We start from the raw sequence: 21,635 nt of genomic DNA on the forward strand, positions 1-21,635 counted from the left end.
GGCTTCAAGGTGGATCAACAAGGTATGGGTTGGACCCCATGATAGAGACCACAGAAGGAGAATGCCCCTTGAACTTTGGTCCAAGCTCTGGAAGGGGGTGAAACCCGATGATGAGTAGTGGATTGACTGAGGTGCTGGCCATTTCCTGGCCACGTGGGTACAATGGCATTAAGACAATCTCCCTGTTAATAGGGAGAAGCTGTGCAGTGGGTGGGGCTAGAGGTAGGAGAGGTGGCTGCTAAGAAGTGTAAGGAACCTCTACCCTCCCTCCTGGTTACCCTTGAGGTCCTGTGCCATCATCCTGTCCCCTTTGTCTCTTCCATTTCTGCCCTCATTTGTTTGCTGCCCAAGGCCTTCAGACAGCATTATTTAGAAAAACATTTTGCAAGAGTTTATAATCATTATCTGTGGGACCAGCGACTGAGAGGAGCTACTCCTGTATTAGCAGAAGCCCCAAAGGCTTCTAGGTGATTTTGAAAACGTTGTTTGGTCATGTTAAAAATCCCAGTGAGATTTTGTTTGGCTTTCATGCTTATGAAATGAATCTATTGCTTCACTGGGGACAAAATCAGGAGCATTACAAAGTGAAATCTTCCCATCCAGCATGTTGCAGTCTCTTTATTTATTCTATCTAGATTGATATCTTAGTGTTGTTAAAGAACGAAAGTCCAACCTGTAAATTTGCAGATCAAGTGGCCTTATTAGGGATTCATGAACTGAGCAGCATCCCATCTAGGAAGCAGAGGGGAGCTCTGAGGCCTTGTATGAAATGGGTGGTTTTCATGGGAAGGAGGGCCAGGAAGTTATTAGTGAAAGACCCCAGTCCCTAAACAAGGTAGCAGGAGACAGGAGAAGAGGAGTGGAGTCAGGGCCTGATTGGAGGCTTTGTGACAGCTCTCCTTGTTCCAAGGTGACCAGGCTCCGGGGGGAGGGTGCTCTCTGGTCCCTTATGTCATCCATAAGGGTTATCTTGCCCATATATGCTTTAGATAACAAAAGATCTTATTCTGAGAAGTAAGTATGGAATGCTCAACAACTCTTGCCGTGTGTTCACATGTGCACTGCAGGATCCTTCACGGTATTTCCTTATTTGACAGGCGCTTCAAGTAGATTCTTTCCTGACCATTGCAAGAGATGTCCTGGTGTGGAAAAGGAGCAAAACCTAAGAGCTAGTGTCCCCCTCCCTGTTTAGAGAAAGCTGCCTTAGCAGTGTTATATATTTTTCTGGGTGTGTTCCATGTTCCCCACAAACGAGAGGAAAGCGCTTCAACAGTTTGCAGCTAAGTTTCCATCCCACAGAGAGGTTATGCTTGAGGCTGGGGCATTGGTGACTCCCCAGAGCTCAGTCACAGCTCTTGGCACAGGACAAACCAGGAACTAGGAGGAGATCCAGTGAATTGGGCATCCACAGCCCTGTTTTGGGAATTGGATAGAAGGCAACAGAGACAATTAGAATGTTCCCTGGAGAGAGCATAGAGGCAGGTGAGATATTTCCTAGATAAGGGGGATTGATTTCTCCTTGCGTGGAAGCAGAAGAGTGGGGCCAGTGGTGGAAGAGTGGGACAGGTCTAGTCTAATGATTAACACAAGGAGGGCATGCTGCCTGCCAGTTACCTGCCCTGCGAAGTGGCTTAGTGATAAGATAAAGTCAAAGAAAATAAATGTAGGAGAAATAGCCTGATCTGCAAAGCCGGTGCTTTGGGCTTCTACAGACATGGCTGCAGGGTTCCTGGCTCCCCTGCCAGTGCTCACGGGGCTGTTGCTCATCCTGTGTGTTGGACGCTGGGTTGAAGGTGGGAGGGTACTGGTGGTGCCTATGGATGGCAGCCACTGGCTTAGCATGAAGAAGGCTGTGCAGAAGCTCCATGCCAGAGGCCACCAGATGGTGGTGGTTTCCCCAGAGTCGAATATGCATATCAAAGAAGAGGATTTTTTCACCCTGACAACCTATGCCACACCTTACACCCAGGAAGAATTTGATAACTTTATGTTGGGCCAGAGTTACCTGGTTTTTCAAAGGATGTCTTTTCTAAAAACATTTTTGAAAACTATGGAAGGTTTGAAAACTGCTACTTTGATTTTTCAAAGATCTTGTGAGTCGCTGATGCATAACAAGAACCTGATCAGGCACCTGAATGCCAGTTACTTTGATGTGCTTTTAACTGATCCTGTTTATCCCTGTGGGGCAATACTGGCTAGGTACCTGTCCCTTCCCTCTGTGTTTTTTTTGCGGAACATTCCATGTGATTTAGAATCTGAGAGCACGCAGTGCCCAAACCCTTCCTCATATATTCCCAGATTATTAACAAGGAATTCAGACCACATGACGTTCCTGCAAAGGGTCAAGAACATGCTCTACCCCCTGGCCCTGAAGTACTTTTGCCACTTTTCTTTCACTCCTTATGCAAGCCTTGCCTCTGAGCTTCTTCAGCGAGAGGTATCCCTGGAGGACATCCTCAGCTCTGGATCTGTGTGGCTGTTCAGAGGGGACTTTGTTCTGGACTACCCCAGGCCAATCATGCCCAACATGTTCTTCATTGGAGGCATAAACTGTGCCAACAGGAAGCCATTGTCTCAGGTTTGTATTGGATCCTATGTGCGATCAGTTTTACAGGTGGAAGTTTACTTCCAGCTCCTTTTTTGTCTACCAGTCGTTCTGTGATTTCTTCATCTCCTTCTGCTGACAGTTTGGTAAGATAAATATTAAAGTACTTCCACTAGTGTTGTAAATGTTTGCAATCGTCACCAAGAGAAATGAGAGGTAGAGGTGAGAGTCTGTGCTGGGCTGAACCAGCTCTGGCATGAGCAACCAACACTGTCCTTTTGGAAATGCACTGTCTTCATGTTTGTGCAAGTTTCTTTGTGCAGGAACAGGGATGCTGATTTGTGAGCCGATCTATCAGGAATTGTTGTGTGTGTGTGTGTGTGTGTATGTTTTTTAAGATTGTATTTATCTACTTGAGAGAGAGAGCGAGAGAGAGCGATTATGAGTATGGTAAGGGGCAGAGGGAGAAACAGGCTCCTTGCTGAGCAGGGAGCCCGATGCAGGGCTGGATCCCAGGACCCTGTGATTTCGACCTGAGCGGAAGGCAAATGTTTAACCACTTAACCCATGATCTGCTCAGGTGACTCCCGTCAGGAGTTTTTGCTTATTCAATAGAAGGAAAAAGGAACTGCAGATTGAGTTTGTTAACATGATAGCTTTTAGTGGCCCTGTCTTGGAAAGAATTAGAGTGTGATCTGATCACAGGGGACCTAACCTCCACAAGGAAGTAGAAGTGTCAGAGAACTTGAGTAAATAATGTGGGAGCGAGACAATGCAGATAAGAGAAGAAGGGGTCCGTGCGATCCATAAGAAAAAGAAAGGAGTTCAGCTTTTCAGAGGTGGAGCTGTGCTGACTAGTTTTCTGACCCGGGGTTGAGATCTGGTGTATGGCATGGGCACAATCAGAGTTGGACTGCAGGTTGGCTAGGTCTTTTACTTGTGATGCTGAAGTCATTAGAGGACGGTGGGAGGGACTAGGATGGAGATCAAGCTTTGAGGGCATAAACCCAGTGAAGGGGGTGGGCAGTGATGAACATCTAAAAGGGGAAGGGGATGTTCAGAGGGGTGACTGCATCACCAAGCCCACCCCACCCCACATTTCCATGTTAGGAACTACTGCTTTACTAATAGTTTCACAGGCAACTTACATTAATCCTAGATATTTGGGTTTAATTGAAGTAGGACTCATGGGAGCTATTTGTTTCTTAGTTCACTGAGTTAGCCTTTTTTTTTTTTTTTTTTTTTACCATTTATGCCATATTCACTTCGTTTATGTTAACTTCCATGACTTTAGATCTTTTCATAGTTTTTGTATTCTTATTCCTGCAGCTCTTTTTATGTATATATTATTGCACAGGACTCTAATGTCATTTCTGTTTTTGCCGATACCAAAAGGGATTTATCCTACTTGGCTTTCTTTTTCCCTCACATAATGCATTTATTCACTTATAAAAAATATATATATACTTAATAGATTTTTAAAAGTTGAAAAATAGAAAGGCATTTAAGAAGTCATTGTTGGGGAATCCCTGGGTGGCACAGCGGTTTGGCGCCTGCCTTTGGCCCAGGGCACGATCCTGGAGACCCGGGATCGAATCCCACATCGGGCTCCCAGTGCATGGAGCCTGCTTCTCCCTCTGCCTATGTCTTTGCCTCTTTCTCTCTCTCTATCATAAAAAAAAACAACAAAAACCAAACAATCCAACATTTGTTGCTTTGCATATACACCACACAAAACAAGAAAAAAAAAAAAAAAGAAGTCATTGTTGGTTTTTTGCTTTAAAATTTTTTTTAGGGCAGCCTGGGTGGCTCAGTGATTTAGTTGCCCTTGGCCCAGGGTGTGATCCTGGCAACCTGGGATCGAGTCCCATGTCGAGCTCCCTGCATGGAGCCTGCTTCTCCCTCTGCCTGTGTCTCTGCCCCTCCCCCTCTCTCTCTTACTGTCTCTCATGAATAAATAAATAAAATCTTAAAAAAATATTTTAAAAAAATTTTTAAATTCCAGTTAATTAACATATAGTATAATATTAGTTTCAGGTGTAGAATTTAGTGGTTCAGGACTTCCATAAAACACCTGGTGCTCATCCCCAACAAGTGGGCTCCTTCATCCCCATCTCCTAGTTCTCCCATCCCTCCACCCACCACCCCTCACATAACCACCAGTTTGTTCTCTGTATTGAGTATGTTTCTTGATTTTTCTTTTTCTTCCCCCATGTTTGTTTTGTTTCTTAAATTCCACATACAAGTAAGATCATATGGTATGTGTCTTTCTTTGACTGACTTATTTAACTAGCATTATAGCTAAATAAGTCAGCTCCATCCATATGTTGCAAATGGCAAGATTTCATTCCTTCCTATGACTGAGCAAAATTCCATTATATATCTAAATATATATTGCATTTTTTTTTTTTTTTTTGAGAGAGAGAGGGACAGAGAGAGTGTCTGCAGGGGTGGGGAGGAGGAGAGGTGCAGAAAGAAGGTAAGAGAACCTCAAGCAGGCTCCATGCCCAGCATGGAACCCTATGTGGGGCTCAATTCCATGCCCCTGAGATCATGACCTTAGCCGGAATTAAGAGTTGGATGCTTAACTGACTGAGCCACCCAGCTGTTCCTATACCACATCTTTATCCATTAACTTATTATTTTTTTTTAACCACCCATTCTTTTGATGGACATTTGGGCTCTTTCCATAATTTGGCTATTGTAGATGCTGCTGCTATAAACAGGGTGTGTGTATCCCTTCCAACTAGTACTTTTGTATTCTTTGGGTAAATACCTAGTAGTGCAATTGCTATATCATAAAGTATTTCTATTTTTAACTTTTTGAGAAACCACCATACTATTTTCCGTAGTGACTACATCTTTTAGTTTTTCTGTGAATATATTCTTTGGAGTTAAGCACACTGGTTCAAATTTTTCCTCCCATTTTTCTAGCTGAATGGGCTGGTGGACAGCCTCACTATTGTCACAATGAGCACACAATAAATATTTTCTATTATCATTATTTAAAAGGTGCCCAGCAGGACAAAGTATGTCATCTGAAGACCTTTAGATGTTTGTGCCAATTTCTTTGGTACATGAAAGATAATTTACACTGAAATTCTCAAGTGTTTTATGTGATAGGTGCACTGTTCCCACTTTTGTTCCACTAAATTTCTTTTTTACTTTGAGATCTTGTCACTCTTGTTTGGTTTGGTTTACCCTGAGATGTGACTTCTTTAACTAGTTTATGGAAACTTTTTCCAAGTATGAAAGATCAATATATAAGTCTTTCATATTTTTGCTCCTTTCTTCTTTAAGATTTATGATGGGTGAGGGGCACAGGGGTGGCTCAGTCAGTTAAGCACTCGACTTTTTTTTTTAAGATTTTATTTATTTATTTGACAGAAAGAGAGAGTACAAGCAGGGGGAGCAGTAGGCAGAGGGAGAGAGAGAAGCAGGCTCCTTGCTGAGCAGAGAGCCCAATGTGGGGCTCCTAGGGTCCTGGGATCATGACCTGAGCTGAAGGCAGACAATTAACTGATTGAGCCACCCAGGTGGCCAAGCACCCAACTCTTGAGCTCAGCTCAGGTCTTGATGTCAGGGTTCTGAGTTCAGGCCCCACATTGGGCTCTACGCTGGGCATGGAGTCTACTTAAAAAGACTTAAGATGGGTGAACTTATTTTATTGGTTTTCTCAAAGAAATAATTTTGGGAATTGCTTATTATTATTTTTTTACTATTTTTTTTCTATTTCATTAATGCCAGCTTGCTTTTTATTAATAATGGTCAGTCTTGTCTTTTGGTTTATTTTATAGTTATTTTTCTAATTTTCCTTAGGTAAACATTAAGTTCCTTTCTGTTAGCATTTTCTTAATGATGAAGCATTGAAGGTAACAGAACATATTCTAGGTCTCGTAGGTTTTGGCATAAATCGTTCATACGTTTTGTTTTGTTTTTGCTCGTTTAATTTTCTGGTTTGAGTTTCCTCTTTAAGTCCATGGCTATCTTCAAAGCTGTTTATTCCCATATAGTTAAGATTTATTTTAACTATCTTTCTCTTATTTTTTTCTAATCATTTTAGATATTAATTAGATAATATTTCTTATGAAGTCCCTACATTAAATAATTTGATAGGTTTTCTTTATGGTCAGAATTGCCTAATGGAAGAATAATGCAGGCCACATACATAATTTAAAAAAATTAGTAGGCATGCTATGAAAAAGGCAAAATGAGGGTTAAAATTATACTTCATTTCATCAAATATGTATAAACATACTTTCAACATACTAAATATAAAATTATTAATGAGATATTTTACATTCTTTTGCCTTCATACTAAGTCTTCAAAATCTGGTATTTTACACTTATAGCGTATCTCAATTTGGACTGGCCACATTTCAAGTGCTCAGTAGTCACATGTAGCTAGTGGCTATTATTTTGGGCAAGATGTGATTAACATTTGTAAATGTTCCAAAGATACACTTAAAAATGTGTGTTTAAAATTTTTCTATTTAAAAAACCTCAATATGCCCAATTATTAAAATGTCTTAAAGTACTTCCTTATTTAATTGGTGTGCTCCATGGGATGGTGCTTGTGAGTCCTTGTAGAGAATCCACTACAGGGTCCTTGAGATGGTCATCTCTGTACCAGACAAAGTGCTGTTTTCTCTACCGTGTTTTCCCTACTCTGGTCTTTCCATAGATAAGGAATACTGAGTGGTATACAGGACAGTGATTTTGGCGCTGACATTTTTTAAAAGAGGTTTTCAGTTTTGAAAATTCTTTAAATATTTTACATTTATGTAAAAGGGAAACTTTCCACTTAGCAGCACTAATCCAGATCTATAACTAAATGTTGTGTGCCTTCAACAAATGCTGTTAAAACCCCTGGCAACCACCATTCTACTTCGTCTTCATGAACTTGACCACTCTAGGTACCTTATATAAATGGAATCATATAGTATTTGTCTTTTTTCAACTGACTTATTTCACTTCACCTAATATCCTCAAGGCGCATTCATGTTGCAGCGTGTCAGAATTTCCTTACTTTTTAAGGCTGAATAATATTCCATCATACGGATTGAGCACATTTTGCTTATACAGTCATCCACTGACTTGTGGGTTGCTTCCACTAGAGCCGTTAAATCCATGACCTGTGTGTAGCCCGATTGCCACTCTTACTGGACCCAACTAAAGACTTTTCTGACCAATGGAGACATGCTAACTGATTGTATAGGCACAAATGCACTTGGTCTGTCCTATACAAAGTGGCATTTTTTAACCCTTAATTGGCATAACCATCATGAAAACGTGCACCCTTTTCTATGACTTCAAAACTCTTGACATCTCTTCTCTCCCTGCTCCTCCTTCCCTCTCCACCAACAACTCTTGAGTATCTTCACTGGTATAAGTTCCCTAGCCTGGCAAGCAAATGAACTCATTTTTTAAAAGCCCTGGTGTAGTCTGTTTTATTGTTACTTCTTGTACAGTTAGTGGGCGAGAAGCACTGCCTGGGTACCTCAGTGACCATTTGATTTAGTTTTAACAGACTGTGTACCCTGTGGGACAGTAGTGGCTGAATCCTACGTTCCTGCTGTGAATTGTTCACATGCCATTCCATGGGGACTGGGCTCTACTGGGACCAAACTCAACATCATACATTCCTAGTTACTGCTGTGCTCAGGTCACATGACCTTCCTGTAAAGAATTACAACTATGCTGCATTTTTAGTCTGTTCAGTTCAGTTGCTTTTTTGCTCCCATGCCTCATGCAAACTTCTCCTTAGACATGACCAAGGAGGATGGCACACTTTGTGATGGACTATCCCAAGGCAACCATGGCCAAAATGGTTTTCACTGTGGGTATAAACTGTGCCAACAGAAATTTACTCTTTCAGACGTATATTGCCTCACCCAATCAGTAATCCAAGCTTTCCAATATTCTTAGCTTTTGTCAACTTAATTTGAGACAAGAAACATCCTGTGCATGGCGATGGGATAGTTTCGTGTAGCCTCAGGGAAACACTTCCCACACTTCCATCAATAGTCATACAACTAAGTTGGGTATGGGCTAGCAACTGGATTTGTATTGTTTTGAGTCATCACTACCACTGTTTGTTTCTTAAGTGACCTGAATAAAATCCTCAGGATGCTATTAACTAATCGTGTAACCGTGAGGGATTCACTTAAGCATTTTGCCTAAGCCTTTAGAGGAAACATGTTCCTGCTTACACCGACTTCAGTCCACTGGATGGGGATTTCAGACTTCTGACGTCCAGATCATCAAGAGAATAAATCTGCATTGATTTAAGCCACCGAATCTGTGGTAATTCGTTACAGGAGCCATAGGAAATGAATACACCCACTTTGCCAGGTTTCCCTGTTTTTAAAAAAGGTGTAGGCTTAATATTATATTTCAACGGAAAACTCTCAGTAGTCACCAGCATTTATGTGGGGCTAAAAACCATCCTGAAGCCAGAAATATTACTATATTCATACCTTTTACCACCATGTGTTGGAGAAGAAAAACTGAAGTAAGACCATTTATCTTGGCAATGTTACCTTCAGAGCAAATTACCTGGCTCTCATTTCAAACACGATGGAAAGACAAGGTTCAAGGTGCTGGAAACATTCTGTCCTAATACTAGGAAACAGTCACCGTCTGCCTCGGGATTATGTTTAATATATAGCAAAGTGCCTACAGGTATTTGCAACCGTCTTAGAGACAAACAAACGGAGGTCCTATTCGTGTGGTCCCAACAATAATGACAAATAGGCACTGGCACGAACTGTTTATAAATTCTTGAGTACAGCTGTTCTGAAAGTAGAGTTCACTTGAAATCTTCCAGAAAAAAAAAAAAAAAGCCAACAAAACAAAACCGAACCAAACAAAAAACCAAAGTCCTGCTATTCCACACAACGTGCTCTAAAATGAAACGTGGACTGGAAATCACTTGGTGTCAAGGCGCAGCAACTGCTCTTTGCCATTTATCACCAGGGACTTCAACTCTCCGTCTTCCTCCACCTCCACCCGTTCTTGGCCATTCTCGACGGTTCTCTTGGTGGTGATCTTCTTGCCATTAACGATTTCGGTGGAAGTCGACACGGATTTGAAGTTGCCCGTCCCGCCGCTACCGTAGGACATGGAGAAGGAAGACAGGCCTCCGTTCCCCAGGGAACTGAATCCCGTATCCAAAGAGGAAAAACCTCCCCCGAATGCTGGAAATTCACTGAAGGCGGAGAAGAAGGGGACGGTCCCCCTGCCGCCGCCGCCGCCCCGGGAGCTCCTTCGCCCGCCCACGACGCTCTCCAGCGGGTCTCCGAAGAAGTCGAAGGCAGAAAACGGGTCTTGGCCCCCGAAGAACTCCCTGAAGACCTCGGCCGGGTCGCGGAAGGTGAAGACGTACTCGAAGGGGTCGTGGCAGGGCCCGCTGCCGCCGCCGCCCTCCACTCCCGCCTCGCCGTACCGGTCGTACACGTCCCTCTTCCGGGCGTCCGACAGCACCTCGTAGGCCTGGGCCACTTGCTTGAACCGCCTCTCCGCCTCCTCCTTGTTCTCAGGGTTTTTGTCGGGGTGCCACCTGAGCGCCAGCTTGCGGTACGCCTTCTTGATGGCCTCGGCCGACGCCCGGCGGGGCACGCCCAGCACCTCGTAGTAGTCCACCATGTCGGACAGCCCCCGGCTCGGCCCGCGGGCCACCCGCACGACACGCGGCACCCCCGGTGGCTCCTCCGTGGCGCGGGCCCGACTGCGGGGCGACACCCGGAGCGGGCGCCTTTGTGACGTAGCTCGCATCTCATTGGTCGACGCCTTACCCAGAATGCACTGCGGGCGAGGCTCGCCGCTCCTCTGGGCTCTCTGTCACGTGTCTCGCACGGCCGCGGACGCCCCGCCCACTGAGGCCCCGCCTTCTCTCTGGCCCCGCCCACCCGGCCCTCGCGCGCTGTGGGGAATGGGGGGGGTGGGCTGCGATCTGCAAATCCCCCGCAGAAAAAAGAGGAAATTAGCAGGGACTAGGGCCCCGCTCCCGCGCTGGGCCCTGGCATGGAGGGAGACCGATTTTGCTAAAGCAGGCTTTCCTCAGGCTCACCCTCAGCCCGTGGGGCAGAGTGATGGGGCGCGTTTCTTCTGGACAGCCCGCCCCATCATTTGTCCAGAACAGCAGTTCTCTGGGTTTTTGGCTTCAGGACCCTTTTGCTTTTTTTTTTTTTTTTTTTTTTTTAAGATTATTTATTTAGGGATCCCTGGGTGGCGCAGCGGTTTGGCGCCTGCCTTTGGCCCAGGGTGCGATCCTGGAGACCCGGGATCGAATCCCACGTCGGGCTCCCGGTGCATGGAGCCTGTTTCTCCCTCTGCCTGTGTCTCTGCCTCTCTCTGTCTCTGTGTCTCTCATGAATAAATAAATAAAACCTTTAAAAAAAAAAAAAGATTATTTATTTATTAGAGATACAGAGAGACAGAGAGAGAAGCAGTCTCCATGCGGGGAGCCTGATGTGGGACTCGATCCCGAGTGTCCAGGATCACACCCTGGGCTGAAGGTGGCGCTAAACCGCTAAGCCACCGGGGCTGCCCTTTCTTTTTTTTTCTTTTTCTTTTTTTTTAGTGTAGGTTGTATCTGTCAGTACTTCTTATTCCATTAGAAATGAAAGCAATCGAAAAATCCATCAGTTTAAAAGCAATGAAGCCATTACATGCTAACAGGACTCCTATTTTTATGGGAAAATAACTTTTTCCAAAAAAAAAAAAAAAGATTTATTTATTTATTTTAGAGAGCGTGCATGTGCAAGGGAGCAAGGGATAGGGAAGAGTATACGATGAGGGAGAGGGAAAGAATCCCAAGCAGACTCCTCTCTGATTGTGGAGCCTGCATGGGGCTAGGTCTCAGGCCTCTGACCTCATGACCCCAGCAGGAATCAAGAATCCTGTGCTTCGTTGACTAAGCCACACAGGTGCCCCCAAATCACTTTTCCAAAACAAAAAAATCGGTGAAGGATGGCATCATATTACGTTTTTTCTTCCTCATCTCTGTGGTTTAAGACAAGAGAACGGGATTCTTCTCTTTGCTTCTGCAGTCAATCTATCATGGGTGATGAGGCCACTGAGAAACTCCACTGCACCTGTAAGAGAGCATGTGAGTGAAAAAGCCAAATATCATTATGGAAATAGTTTTGACTTTGAAAAATTCCCCTAAAAAATTTCTTGGGTATACCAAGGGTGTCCTGGCCCAGAGTTTGAGAACTCCTGGTCTAGTGTATCAAAATGACCAAGACTTGATGGCCATGTTTATAGTGCTGTGGGTCAACCTGGGTGCAGTGATTATTTCCACTAAAACTGCTATACCATGATCTTTCTTTTTGGTGTGTTTGGACATCTGACCTCTCTCTACTTTCTTCTTATTCTCTGACACTATATTTTTTGCTTTGGTATATGGCAAGGCAATACCAATAAAGGTCATTTAGTTCTAGGAGGAAAATGATTAACCAGTGAACTCTGTAATATTTCATCATAAAGGGTAGTAGATTCAGTAAGGCACTCTATGTCACCAGAGCTAACTTTATGTTACCTTGAGGGACGGAGTTCAATCCTGGAGCTGGCACCTTATAATCACGCAATAAACAGTAATAGGGAGTAGATTGGGAGTAGGGTCTAGCGTGAATAAAGCAACGTGGGAAGGGCATGTTTGGGGAAGGTCAAGTGATTCAGAATGAGTGGAGGGAAAGTTGGAAGCATGGGTCGAGGTGAAAGGACTGGAGAGGAGGAATGAGCTCAGACAGGTGGGCCGAAAGTCCATCCTAAGGAATTTTGCGGGCAAGGCTACGTCTTATTCTGGGTCCTAGGAAGCTGTTGACCAATGCTTCATGGATGGTGATGGGGTGGGATAGTGCAGGGCGCAGCTGATGCTGGAACTTAGCAAGGATAGATGGGAGTTGGAGGCCCTGGGAGTCTGAGGCCCGGAAACAAGACTATGGCAGCTGGGTTTCAGAGACAGTGGATTAAGCACTCGCTTGCCTGGATATGGGGTCCACAGCAAAGGAGAAGGGAAGTCATATAGATACAAAAACATTTACTGAGTGCTTACTGTCTTCAAAACCATGGACTGGCATCTGTGCTGAAAGCCTGCTTTGTAAGGGCAGAGTCGTGTCCCAAACCGTCCAGGTATGCAGAAGCCTCATAAAGTCCTGAGGCTCTATGTGATACAGGAAAATAAAAAAAATCATCGTGGTGGTGATTATCTGTGTTTACCGCCCTTTTGCTCTGGGTAATTTACAGATGAACTCTTATGACATTGAGAGTTCAGAAGAATTATTGCCCTTAATGTTTAAACTGGACTATGAATTTCAGAATTGCAGATAGGGGCATACCAGTGAGTCAAAGCATTGCTGCCTCCTTTTCTACCCACCCAGAATCTTAGTCCAGGAGAATGGAACATGCTTAGAGTGGAGAGGGGGTGCTGTGGGTGGGGAGCTTCAGAGTGCATGTGTGTTTGACCATGTGTGTGTGCGTGCACCCATATATAAGCACATACAAGACTGGAGGTCTGTGGAGGAAGGGGTGGTATGGGGAAAAGGGACTGTCAGTACCAGAATGAAGGAGGCCCTATGAACATGCGTCACAGGACATTAAAACCTTAAAGTTAGCAGTTTCTCCATGATCTTCCTAACAGGTCCCTAAATATGGGTGGCCAGCGATGTCCATGATCAAAATCTTGGGATCTGTGCTCTCATCTGTCTATGCTCACATTTGCCTTTTCTTTGGGAGGGGTATTCCTGTTTGTGACTACCATAGTCGCTCCCTGGCCCTTCACTTGATCTTTTGGGGCACCAGCCAGGGCTGGGTATTACTGTGTGAGCACATTCTACTTGGTCCCAAAGTCCCACCATCTCTCCCCATTTAGTTTGGGTAGTGACTGTGAGGGTCACTGTTTTACTTCTGGTTCCTAGTTGGCTGTAAATTTCAAACCTGGCCATAAGAGCTGGATACTGCTAGAGGCCATGGGGAATTGTGGTCAAGAGCAGGGTCATCATGCTCTGACACTTAGGGCCTGCATCTTGGCTCTGTCACTTAGTAAATGCAGGACTCTGGCAGGTCGTATTGTCTCTCTGAGCCTCAGTGTCTTCCTTTGTAATGTGGGAATAACGTTATCTGCCTTTAGGGGATTCCATAAGATGTGTTGTAAAGCGCTTAGCACCATGCTTGGCTCCTAGGACATACTAAAGACATATATGTTCTTATTGGTTTTGTTCACTTTTCCCCTTTGCTTCAACCGGGTCATCAGAATTTCTCAGTGTCTGCTCTCTCTGTTGCCGGTCTGAGAGAATGCACCTGTTCTGCGAGAGGCCTTCTGTGCATGCGCGCTCAAGTGGGGTTCCCTTCCCGCAATTTACTAGCCAGCAGCGTTCATCTCCTTCTTGGCATGTTCCACAGCCTCTGACACGCCTTTATCTGTTTACATTGTCAGTCTGTCTCTTCTGATGGAGCTTGAGTTCTGGGGAGGCGGGAGGCTCATCTGTGGCAGTCTTTGTTGGCATCCCCAGGGCCGGCGCCATCTCAATAAGTATTTTGTTGGATGAGTGCATCAAAATGATGCAGCGTTGGGCAGAGTCCTTGGTGGCGACCGGTGGAGAAGGACATCCTGCAAGGCTGCCATGGGCCAAAAGTAGGCTTACAGCGGCATGTTGTTCTCTTTCTAAACGGTATATTCTGCTTTCTATTTCATATCCTGAAAAAGAAGTCGAATTTATCACCACATAGCCTTTTTTCTCCCCTCTTGGTCCATGGAAATACTCATTTCATGCATTCAAAGGTGCTGGAGCTGTTTTCCCTTCTCTGGCCCATCAAGAATGTGATTTCAGTGGTTGGTAAAGAATTCCCCCAGTTAAACTGTGGTTGCCTGTCAAGAACGCTAGTACGCTTGTCGGGGTGCGCACCAAGTGATGTACGGGAGTGGTGAATCATCATACTGTACACTTGCAACTAATATTACACTGTGTGTTAAACTAACTGGAGTTAAAAACTTCAGAGTAAATAAATAAAACATAAAAATACTTGGGGGACAAAAAAAGGAACCTAGTAAAGCTCTGCCCTGGTTAGCTAGCTCTAAAGGTGAACTTCCTACTTATCTTCAGCTGGCGAATAACTATGGTCATGTGACACGATCAACCATTAACTTTGAGTATGGATTGGTTCTTGCAACACGAAGTAGGAGAGGGCAAACTCTTGGTAGGAGAGAGTCTTGGTAGCAAAGACAAGGGCACCATGGCAGCAGAGGCCCCGGGGCCACGTCCGCTGGTCCTGGGCCTGCTGCTGTGCGCCTTGAGTGCCCCTGTGTCCCAGGGTGGGAAGCTGCTGTTGATCCCCGTGGATGGCAGCCACTGGCTGAGCATGCTCGGGGTCGTCAAGCAGTTGCACCAGAGGGGACATGAGGTAGTGGTGATAGCTTCCGAGGCTTCTGTGTACATCAAAGGAGCAGCATTTTACACCCTGAAGAGGTACCCTGTGCCATTCCGAAGGGAGGACGTGGAAGCCACTTTTACCAGCCTCGGGCGCGGTGTTTTTGAGAATGTGCCTTTGCTGCGGCGTGTGATCAAAACGTACAAGAAGGTCAAGGAGGACTCGGCTCTGCTTTTGTCTGCTTGCTCCCATTTACTGCATAACAAGGAGCTGATGGCCTCGCTGGCAGAGAGCAGCTTCGATGCTGTGTTGACGGACCCCTTCCTTCCTTGCGGTCCCATCGTGGCCCTGTACCTGGCCCTCCCTGCTGTGTTCTTCTTGCACGCACTGCCATGCAGCCTAGATTTTCAAGGTACCCAGTGCCCCAACCCACCATCCTATGTGCCCAGGGCTCTGTCCCTTAACTCAGATCACATGACCTTCCTACAGCGGGTGAAGAACATGCTCATTTTCTTGTCCGAGAGCTTTTTGTGCAATGTGGTTTACTCCCCATATGAACCACTTGCCTCGGAAGTCCTTCAGAAAGATGTGACAGTCCAGGAACTTATGGGCTCTGCATCCATCTGGCTTCTCAAAGGTGACTTTGTCAAGGATTACTCCAGGCCCATCATGCCCAGCATGGTTTTTGTTGGTGGGATCAACTGTGCCAGCAAAAACCCACTATCCAAGGTGTGTATTTGAGGGGGAACTTTACAAGCCTATATCCTCGCAAGTACTTTGGATGGATGAACTTGCCCCCGATACATGCTGAACTAGTCTCAAATGCCCTCTTTCGTTAGTTTCTACATTACAAATCTCCTGAGTCTGGGTTGTAATTTATATCCTTTTTTTTAAAAAAAGATTTTATTTATTTATTCATGAGACATACAGAGAGAGAGACAGAGACATAGGCAGAGGGAGAACCAGGCTCCTCACAGGGAGCCCGATGTAGGACTGAATCCCGGGATTCTGGGATCACGCCCTGAACCGAAGACAGACGCTCAACCACTGAGCCACCTAGGTGTTCCTATATCTGTCTTTGGCATCCTCTTCTGGGTTTATTTCTTTGTATAGGACACTTTAGGAAAGTATACTTTGGGCATTTTATTCTGTGTGTTCCAGTGAATAGTAATCAGTTAGATGAAGCAAAGGATAATTGCCATAAGCACAGAACAATGATTGTAGGGATCCTTGCAGAGAACACAAATCTGTAGTATGCACCTTACGCTTGATTGGGTCAGGCACACAAGGGTCAAGATTGCTGAAATAAAAAAAAAAAAAAAAAAAAAAAGATTGCTGAAATAATTCTTCGACATCTATGGGTCCTGGTGGGGAAAGTAACCTTTATGTTTCTGGTTAAAGATACAGTTGCTAGATATTCTGATAGGAAGCTGGCTTCTACGGTCTTTTCTCTTCTAATAAGCAAACATTAGACAGTCAGATTCTGGCATTGGGCAGAAAGGTCCTGAGTTTCATTCCCTGCAATGCTTTTAAGTTAAGTTTTTCCCATACAGAATTTGAGATATGCAAAAAAGTAGCATTCACATCCTTTTCCGAGTCGCAATGGAGGGAATAGAGAATAACAGGAGGATCTCTGTCAGATGGGGAGTTGGAAAGGATTCTCCAAGGAGGTGACATATCAGTGGGCATTCATTCATTTATTTTTCAAATATCAGTTGAGGATCCACTGGTAGCCTAGGCACTTTGCAGGTGCTGAGTCTGGCTCCTACTAAGGGATTGTCATCACCCTCAGAGAGTACTGAATCTTATTCCCAGAGTGACTCCAATGTGATTCACATTTTATTTTATTTTTTATTTTTTTCACATTTTAAATGATCACGTCATTGCCATGGCAAGGAGAAACTTTGAAGGGCAGGAAAAACACCCTGTGAGAAATCCAGTGTTGTGTGGGTGCTTCCACCCCATTACCGCATGACTAGATCCCCTTTGTGGGGCTCTGATTCCTCCCTCATAATGTGAAGAGAGATCTAGTGACCCCAGCAGATCTCCCACCAATAAGATTCTGATAATCCATGGCCTGTTGGAGAAGTATATGTCTGATGGAGAGATCAGGTTAAGAAAGGAGATGGTGTTGATTTTTTAGAAAGCCAAATGAGAGAACCTCACGTTATAGAATACCAGTAATAATCAACTTTCCAATGTAGGAGAAGGTGAAATATTACCAAACCAGTGATCACATCATAGATCAAAGGAAAGAGAGCTAGTCAGCATGTCCCAGTTAGAGTGGAATTAAAGAGAAATACTTTTTGGCATCATTATTATAGGATCCAAGTGAAAACAATTGTGTTTCATATTTACTTTGAAATTTAAAACTTTGGAGATGTGCATGCATGATAGAAATTCCATTCGAAATAGGAGGGCCTGCTTATAAATCTGCACGATACCCTCGGCGACACTGGCCTTGTTTCTATTCCTGGGACATTCCAAACTGTTTCCCAGTTCAGGACCCTTGATGTTCCATCCTTCTGAGATGCTGTGCCTGAATTTGTGAGGTGGCTATCTTCTTATTTTCCAGATCAGCTGCAATGTCACTTCCTCAGGGAGTCCTCTCTAAGATAGGATCCTGTGCTCTTTCCTTCCTAGCACATCAAGTACTGTGATCATCTCATTTAAAAGATCATTGTTTATTGACCGTCTCTTTCATAGATGTGGGGGCAGGGACCACTGCTGCCTGTTGCTTCACCCTTAAGGCCCGGCGATGGGTCTGCACGTGATTGGTGCCTCGTAAACGTCAGCGTCTTGGGCATATAATCGGTACTTACCAAATATTTGTTAAAGGAATGAACAAAAACCACAAAAGGGTATGAACTGAGGGCTAGTCACCAGATAGGCGGTAACCACCTTTTACAATTACAATCGCCTTATACTTTTACAACATGTAATTGTATAGAAGTTTTTGCTGTCTGCTTTACAAAAAAAGGTAATAATGTATCCCCATTGCTCACCTATCAATATGTCATGGATGTGGTTTCGGTTCTAAATATTATATCTATTTTTTTAACTGTTCCATGTTGCATGGCATTTATGTGCCACAGGGCATTCTGTTAGCCACATGATCTAGTTCCCTGGGAAGAACACTGAAGTTTGTGTACCGGGTCTTGCTCTTTTTGTTGTTACTTCAAATATTACCTTATCAGAGGTTAAGTCCTTTGTAGTTTTCTTCATATTTGTTCTGTTCCTTTCTTGTTTGGTTTTTCTTAAGTATTTTACACTTTTTTTTTCACTTTTTTTTTTGTTACTAATGTGAATGTGATAGATTTCCATTTCTGTTCGTAGCTGGTTATCTTCTCCCTATTCAGTCCCAAATCAAAATTCGGCCTAATCAAAATATTGATTTCATCCTTTAAAAAAAACCAAATTAACATGTAGACTTTCATCCATAAAGAAAATATGGTTTCTTCTGTTCTAAACTCCATGCCAGGTATTGGTCTTATTGAAGTCACTGGAATCTCTAAAAACAATTGAATAATTTTGGCAGTCGCAAGGATTCTTGTCTTGCTCCTGATTGTAATGAAGATTGATTTTTGGGACACCTGGGTAGCTCAGCAGTTGAGCATCTACCTTCAGCTCAGGGTGTGATCCTGGGTCCGTGTCGGGCTCCCTGAGAGGAGCCTGCTTCTCCCTCTGCCTGTGTCTCTGCCTCTCTCTCTGTCTCTCATGAATAAATAAATAAAATCTTTAAAAAAAAGATTGATTTTCATTTCATCATTTTGTATTATGTTTGCCATTGTTTTTTGGCAAGTAGTCTTCATTTATTTCCATGATTTTCTTCTTTATTTTAGTTTACTTACTGGGAGGGACTACAGAACTTTATCAATGGTCTTCCTCAATTTTATAGTTTTGGCATGATTTATTAATATATTCCCCCCCCCCCGGAATTTGTCTAAGTGGTGAGTTGTCATGATTATGTATTGGTTGCTGCCTTACTTGGTGCAAGCAAGCCTGGGAGTGGAAATGTCTTTATAAACCTTACTGGACAATAACCCTCTTTGCCCTACTTAATATTTTTAATTTGAAATTCCAGTTTTTTTATATTAACATTACCATTCCTGCACTATCTTGTTTACATTTCTCTAGTGCCTCTTTGGTACCCCTTTGTCTTCAAGCTTTTTTTTTTTTCTTTTTTTTCTTTTTAAACAACGTGGAGTTGATATTTTTAACCTTGGGAGAATTTTGCCTGTTTGCAATTAATTTAACAATTCAGAGATTTGATTCTAACTTTTCCAGTTTATTTTTATTTTACTTGGCCATTTTCCCTTTTCCTAATTTTTGCTGTTTTGGCTAGTTGTTGATTATCTTTTTTCCCCTTTTTGAAATGCATGAGAGACTCCTAACTCTGGGAAACGAACCAGGGGTCATGGAAGGGGAGGTGGACGGGGGTTGGGGGTGACTGGGTGACGGGCACTGACGGGGGCACTTGATGGGATGAGCACTGGGTGTTATTCTATATGTTGGCAAATTGAACACCAACAAAAAAAATAAATTTATTAAAAAAAATAAATAAATGCTCTTCTATACTTCCATTCCTCTAGTGGAGACCAGCCTGGTCCCAATGCTTTTGGTCAAAATCCTGAACTTCAAGAATAGAGATACAATAGTTAGTTAATAAGGAGAGTCCATATGGAAAGCACACCTGGTGTGGGGCATGTCTGGGATGCCTGACAGACAAAAGATAGAATAACACTGAGAGCAAAGGAATGAAACTCGGGAACTCCAAGATGTCCTTCCCTGCTCAGGGTGAGAGACCAGCTTGGTGGACATGCTGGGATTTGGAGATGGATATCATCTTGACTTGACGATGGTGAGGAGAAGAAAGACTGGTGAGCAGGGAAGCTTGCAGTCTTTGTTGGTGGCTCTAAATGTGTAGTAATAAAGCAATAGTTTTCCAACATGCTAAGTGCTTACCAAGGATTTTGAAAAACAAAAGACATTTGGGAAGAGAAAATCTAATAAAAGCCTGGAACTCAAAATACTAAATTCCCAGCAAAAGTTAGGACCTGTGTTAAAGGTTTCAATGGGGTGGGCAAGTGCTTTCACTTCAGAGGGGAGGCCTTGTTCTTTTTGGAAGGGGGTAAGAGGTGGGGAAATCGAGGGCATTAACCTGTCGCTTCACTCTTTGGCTACTCTAGAGTCTGTGAAGTCAGGGCCAGGCTTAGGGACATTGTGCCAAGTAGAGTGTGGACTTCGCTGTTATTGAATACCAGAAGAGGCGTTGGCTATGACAACACAGTCTCTGCAGTTTGCCCTCCTGTAATCTGTAGATGAACTTTCATGACATTTAAACTTTAATCTTGCCATGTAACTTTGGGTATTTATTGACCTGTGGTTTCCATTTTATGATAATCACACCCTGCTGGGTGCTGACTGGGTGTGGGAGAGTGTGCAAGGAGGGGAAATCAGACGTGATGCTTTGTAGACATGGTAAAAGTAAGAGTGGGTTTCATGAAGGAGGGAAGGTCCTAGGAAGTGAGGTAAGCTGTTTACCTTCACTCAGGAGAAAGAACTCAAAAGGTACTTGGAGATGAGCTGTCCTTTCACAGGAGAGAAGGATGTGGTATGGAATCCCAGGGAGGAAGGACTTCAGAAAAACCATCCTTAGGATATTTTTGCCATAGACCAAAAATGCAGTGTGGTGATGGGGACGATGATGCTGGCTGCCCTGACCTTTCAGACGAGCCCAGTGGAGAAGGCTGGGACACAGCTGCTGGGAGCCAGAAGGCCTCGAAGAGAGCTGGTGGGAGTGGACCAGGCAGGGCACTCATTCCTGAAGAGGGCTGGGCAGTATTTGGGCTCTGCTGGTCATGCTCTGAACCAAACTTAAAAGAAGTCTCTTAAAATCATGTGTGCTGAGCCCTGGGGGAAGTCCTCTGCATCTCACACCTGGGGTGGCCAGCGTTCTGGTTTGAACAGGACTGAAAGTCTCATATCTCAGGAAACTGCTCCGTTCTGGGCAAACCCCACCACATCCCACAGTCCCATGAATGTCCTTGGCATTCTTGGGAAACGTATAAAATCATTTGGGAGACTCTAGGGGAGTTAATTAGATCATTAATAACCTACAGTTGGGGGAAAATGGCCACACTCACACCATGCTCTATTTCCTCTGCGTGGAATTGCCACTCTGTGTGTGCATGCCAGCGTGTGCCTGTGTGTGTATGTGTGAGTGTGTATGTATGTTTCCTGAAGACCATAGTATTCTGGAGTTGGCTTTGAAGGCCAGATCAGGCTGGGCTGAGATTATTGCTGAGGGTTGAGTCTGGCGGCTTCCTTCCTCTCTTCCTGGGGACACAGCCACCACTTTTGCCTTCAGATTCTCCTGTTTCTACACTGCAGCTAATGCTGCTGTTCTTCTAATTGCATTATCTTTTTGTTGCTTCCTCTCAGAGCTTTTGTCCGACATCCATCTCTAACGTCTCTTTCTCATTACTTTAGGGGTAGAGGCTTGATAGGTCATAATCTGTGATCTGTACTTACTAGTGGGGTCCCTGCCATCACTATCTCTCAGCCTTTATATACAGACACTTCCAAAGATCCCATCCTCCTGCTTCATCCGAGGGAAACACGGGTTGTCCATTTTCTAGTAGTTGTTTCATTATTGAGTAGAAAAGCACTCACAGTTCGTTCCTTATTTCTTGGGTCATCTGGCCCAGAAGTTTCT

At 44.1% G+C, this 21,635-nt stretch overlaps 2 protein-coding genes across 8 annotated transcripts in view; one reads left to right on the top strand and one right to left on the bottom strand.

Moving 5' to 3' along the window:
- The window catches only part of LOC112669926 (UDP-glucuronosyltransferase 1A1-like), a 146,054-nt gene that overhangs the window by 118,339 nt on the left and 6,080 nt on the right, over positions 1 to 21,635 (top strand). The window contains exon 2 of one of the 7 annotated variants that reach the window (XM_049101183.1): positions 2,200 to 2,578. The exons of 4 other annotated variants lie outside the window; for them this stretch is intronic. In XM_049101183.1, the coding sequence (XP_048957140.1) occupies positions 2,200 to 2,578 (379 nt within the window). Of the gene's footprint in view, positions 1 to 1,690; positions 2,579 to 14,721; positions 15,647 to 21,635 lie in introns of those variants that run through there. 2 more of the 7 variants (XM_025463499.3, XM_025463497.3) reach the window with 2 other exon arrangements.
- LOC112669929 (dnaJ homolog subfamily B member 3) lies at positions 8,922 to 10,278 on the bottom strand. The gene has a single exon (XM_025463503.3). The coding sequence runs from the start codon at positions 10,190 to 10,192 to the stop codon at positions 9,476 to 9,478; it is 717 nt and encodes a 238-aa protein (XP_025319288.1). The 5' UTR covers positions 10,193 to 10,278; the 3' UTR covers positions 8,922 to 9,475.

Source organism: Canis lupus, chromosome 25 (genome assembly GCF_003254725.2).
Source record: "Canis lupus dingo isolate Sandy chromosome 25, ASM325472v2, whole genome shotgun sequence".
NCBI classification, from domain to species: domain Eukaryota; kingdom Metazoa; phylum Chordata; class Mammalia; order Carnivora; family Canidae; genus Canis; species Canis lupus.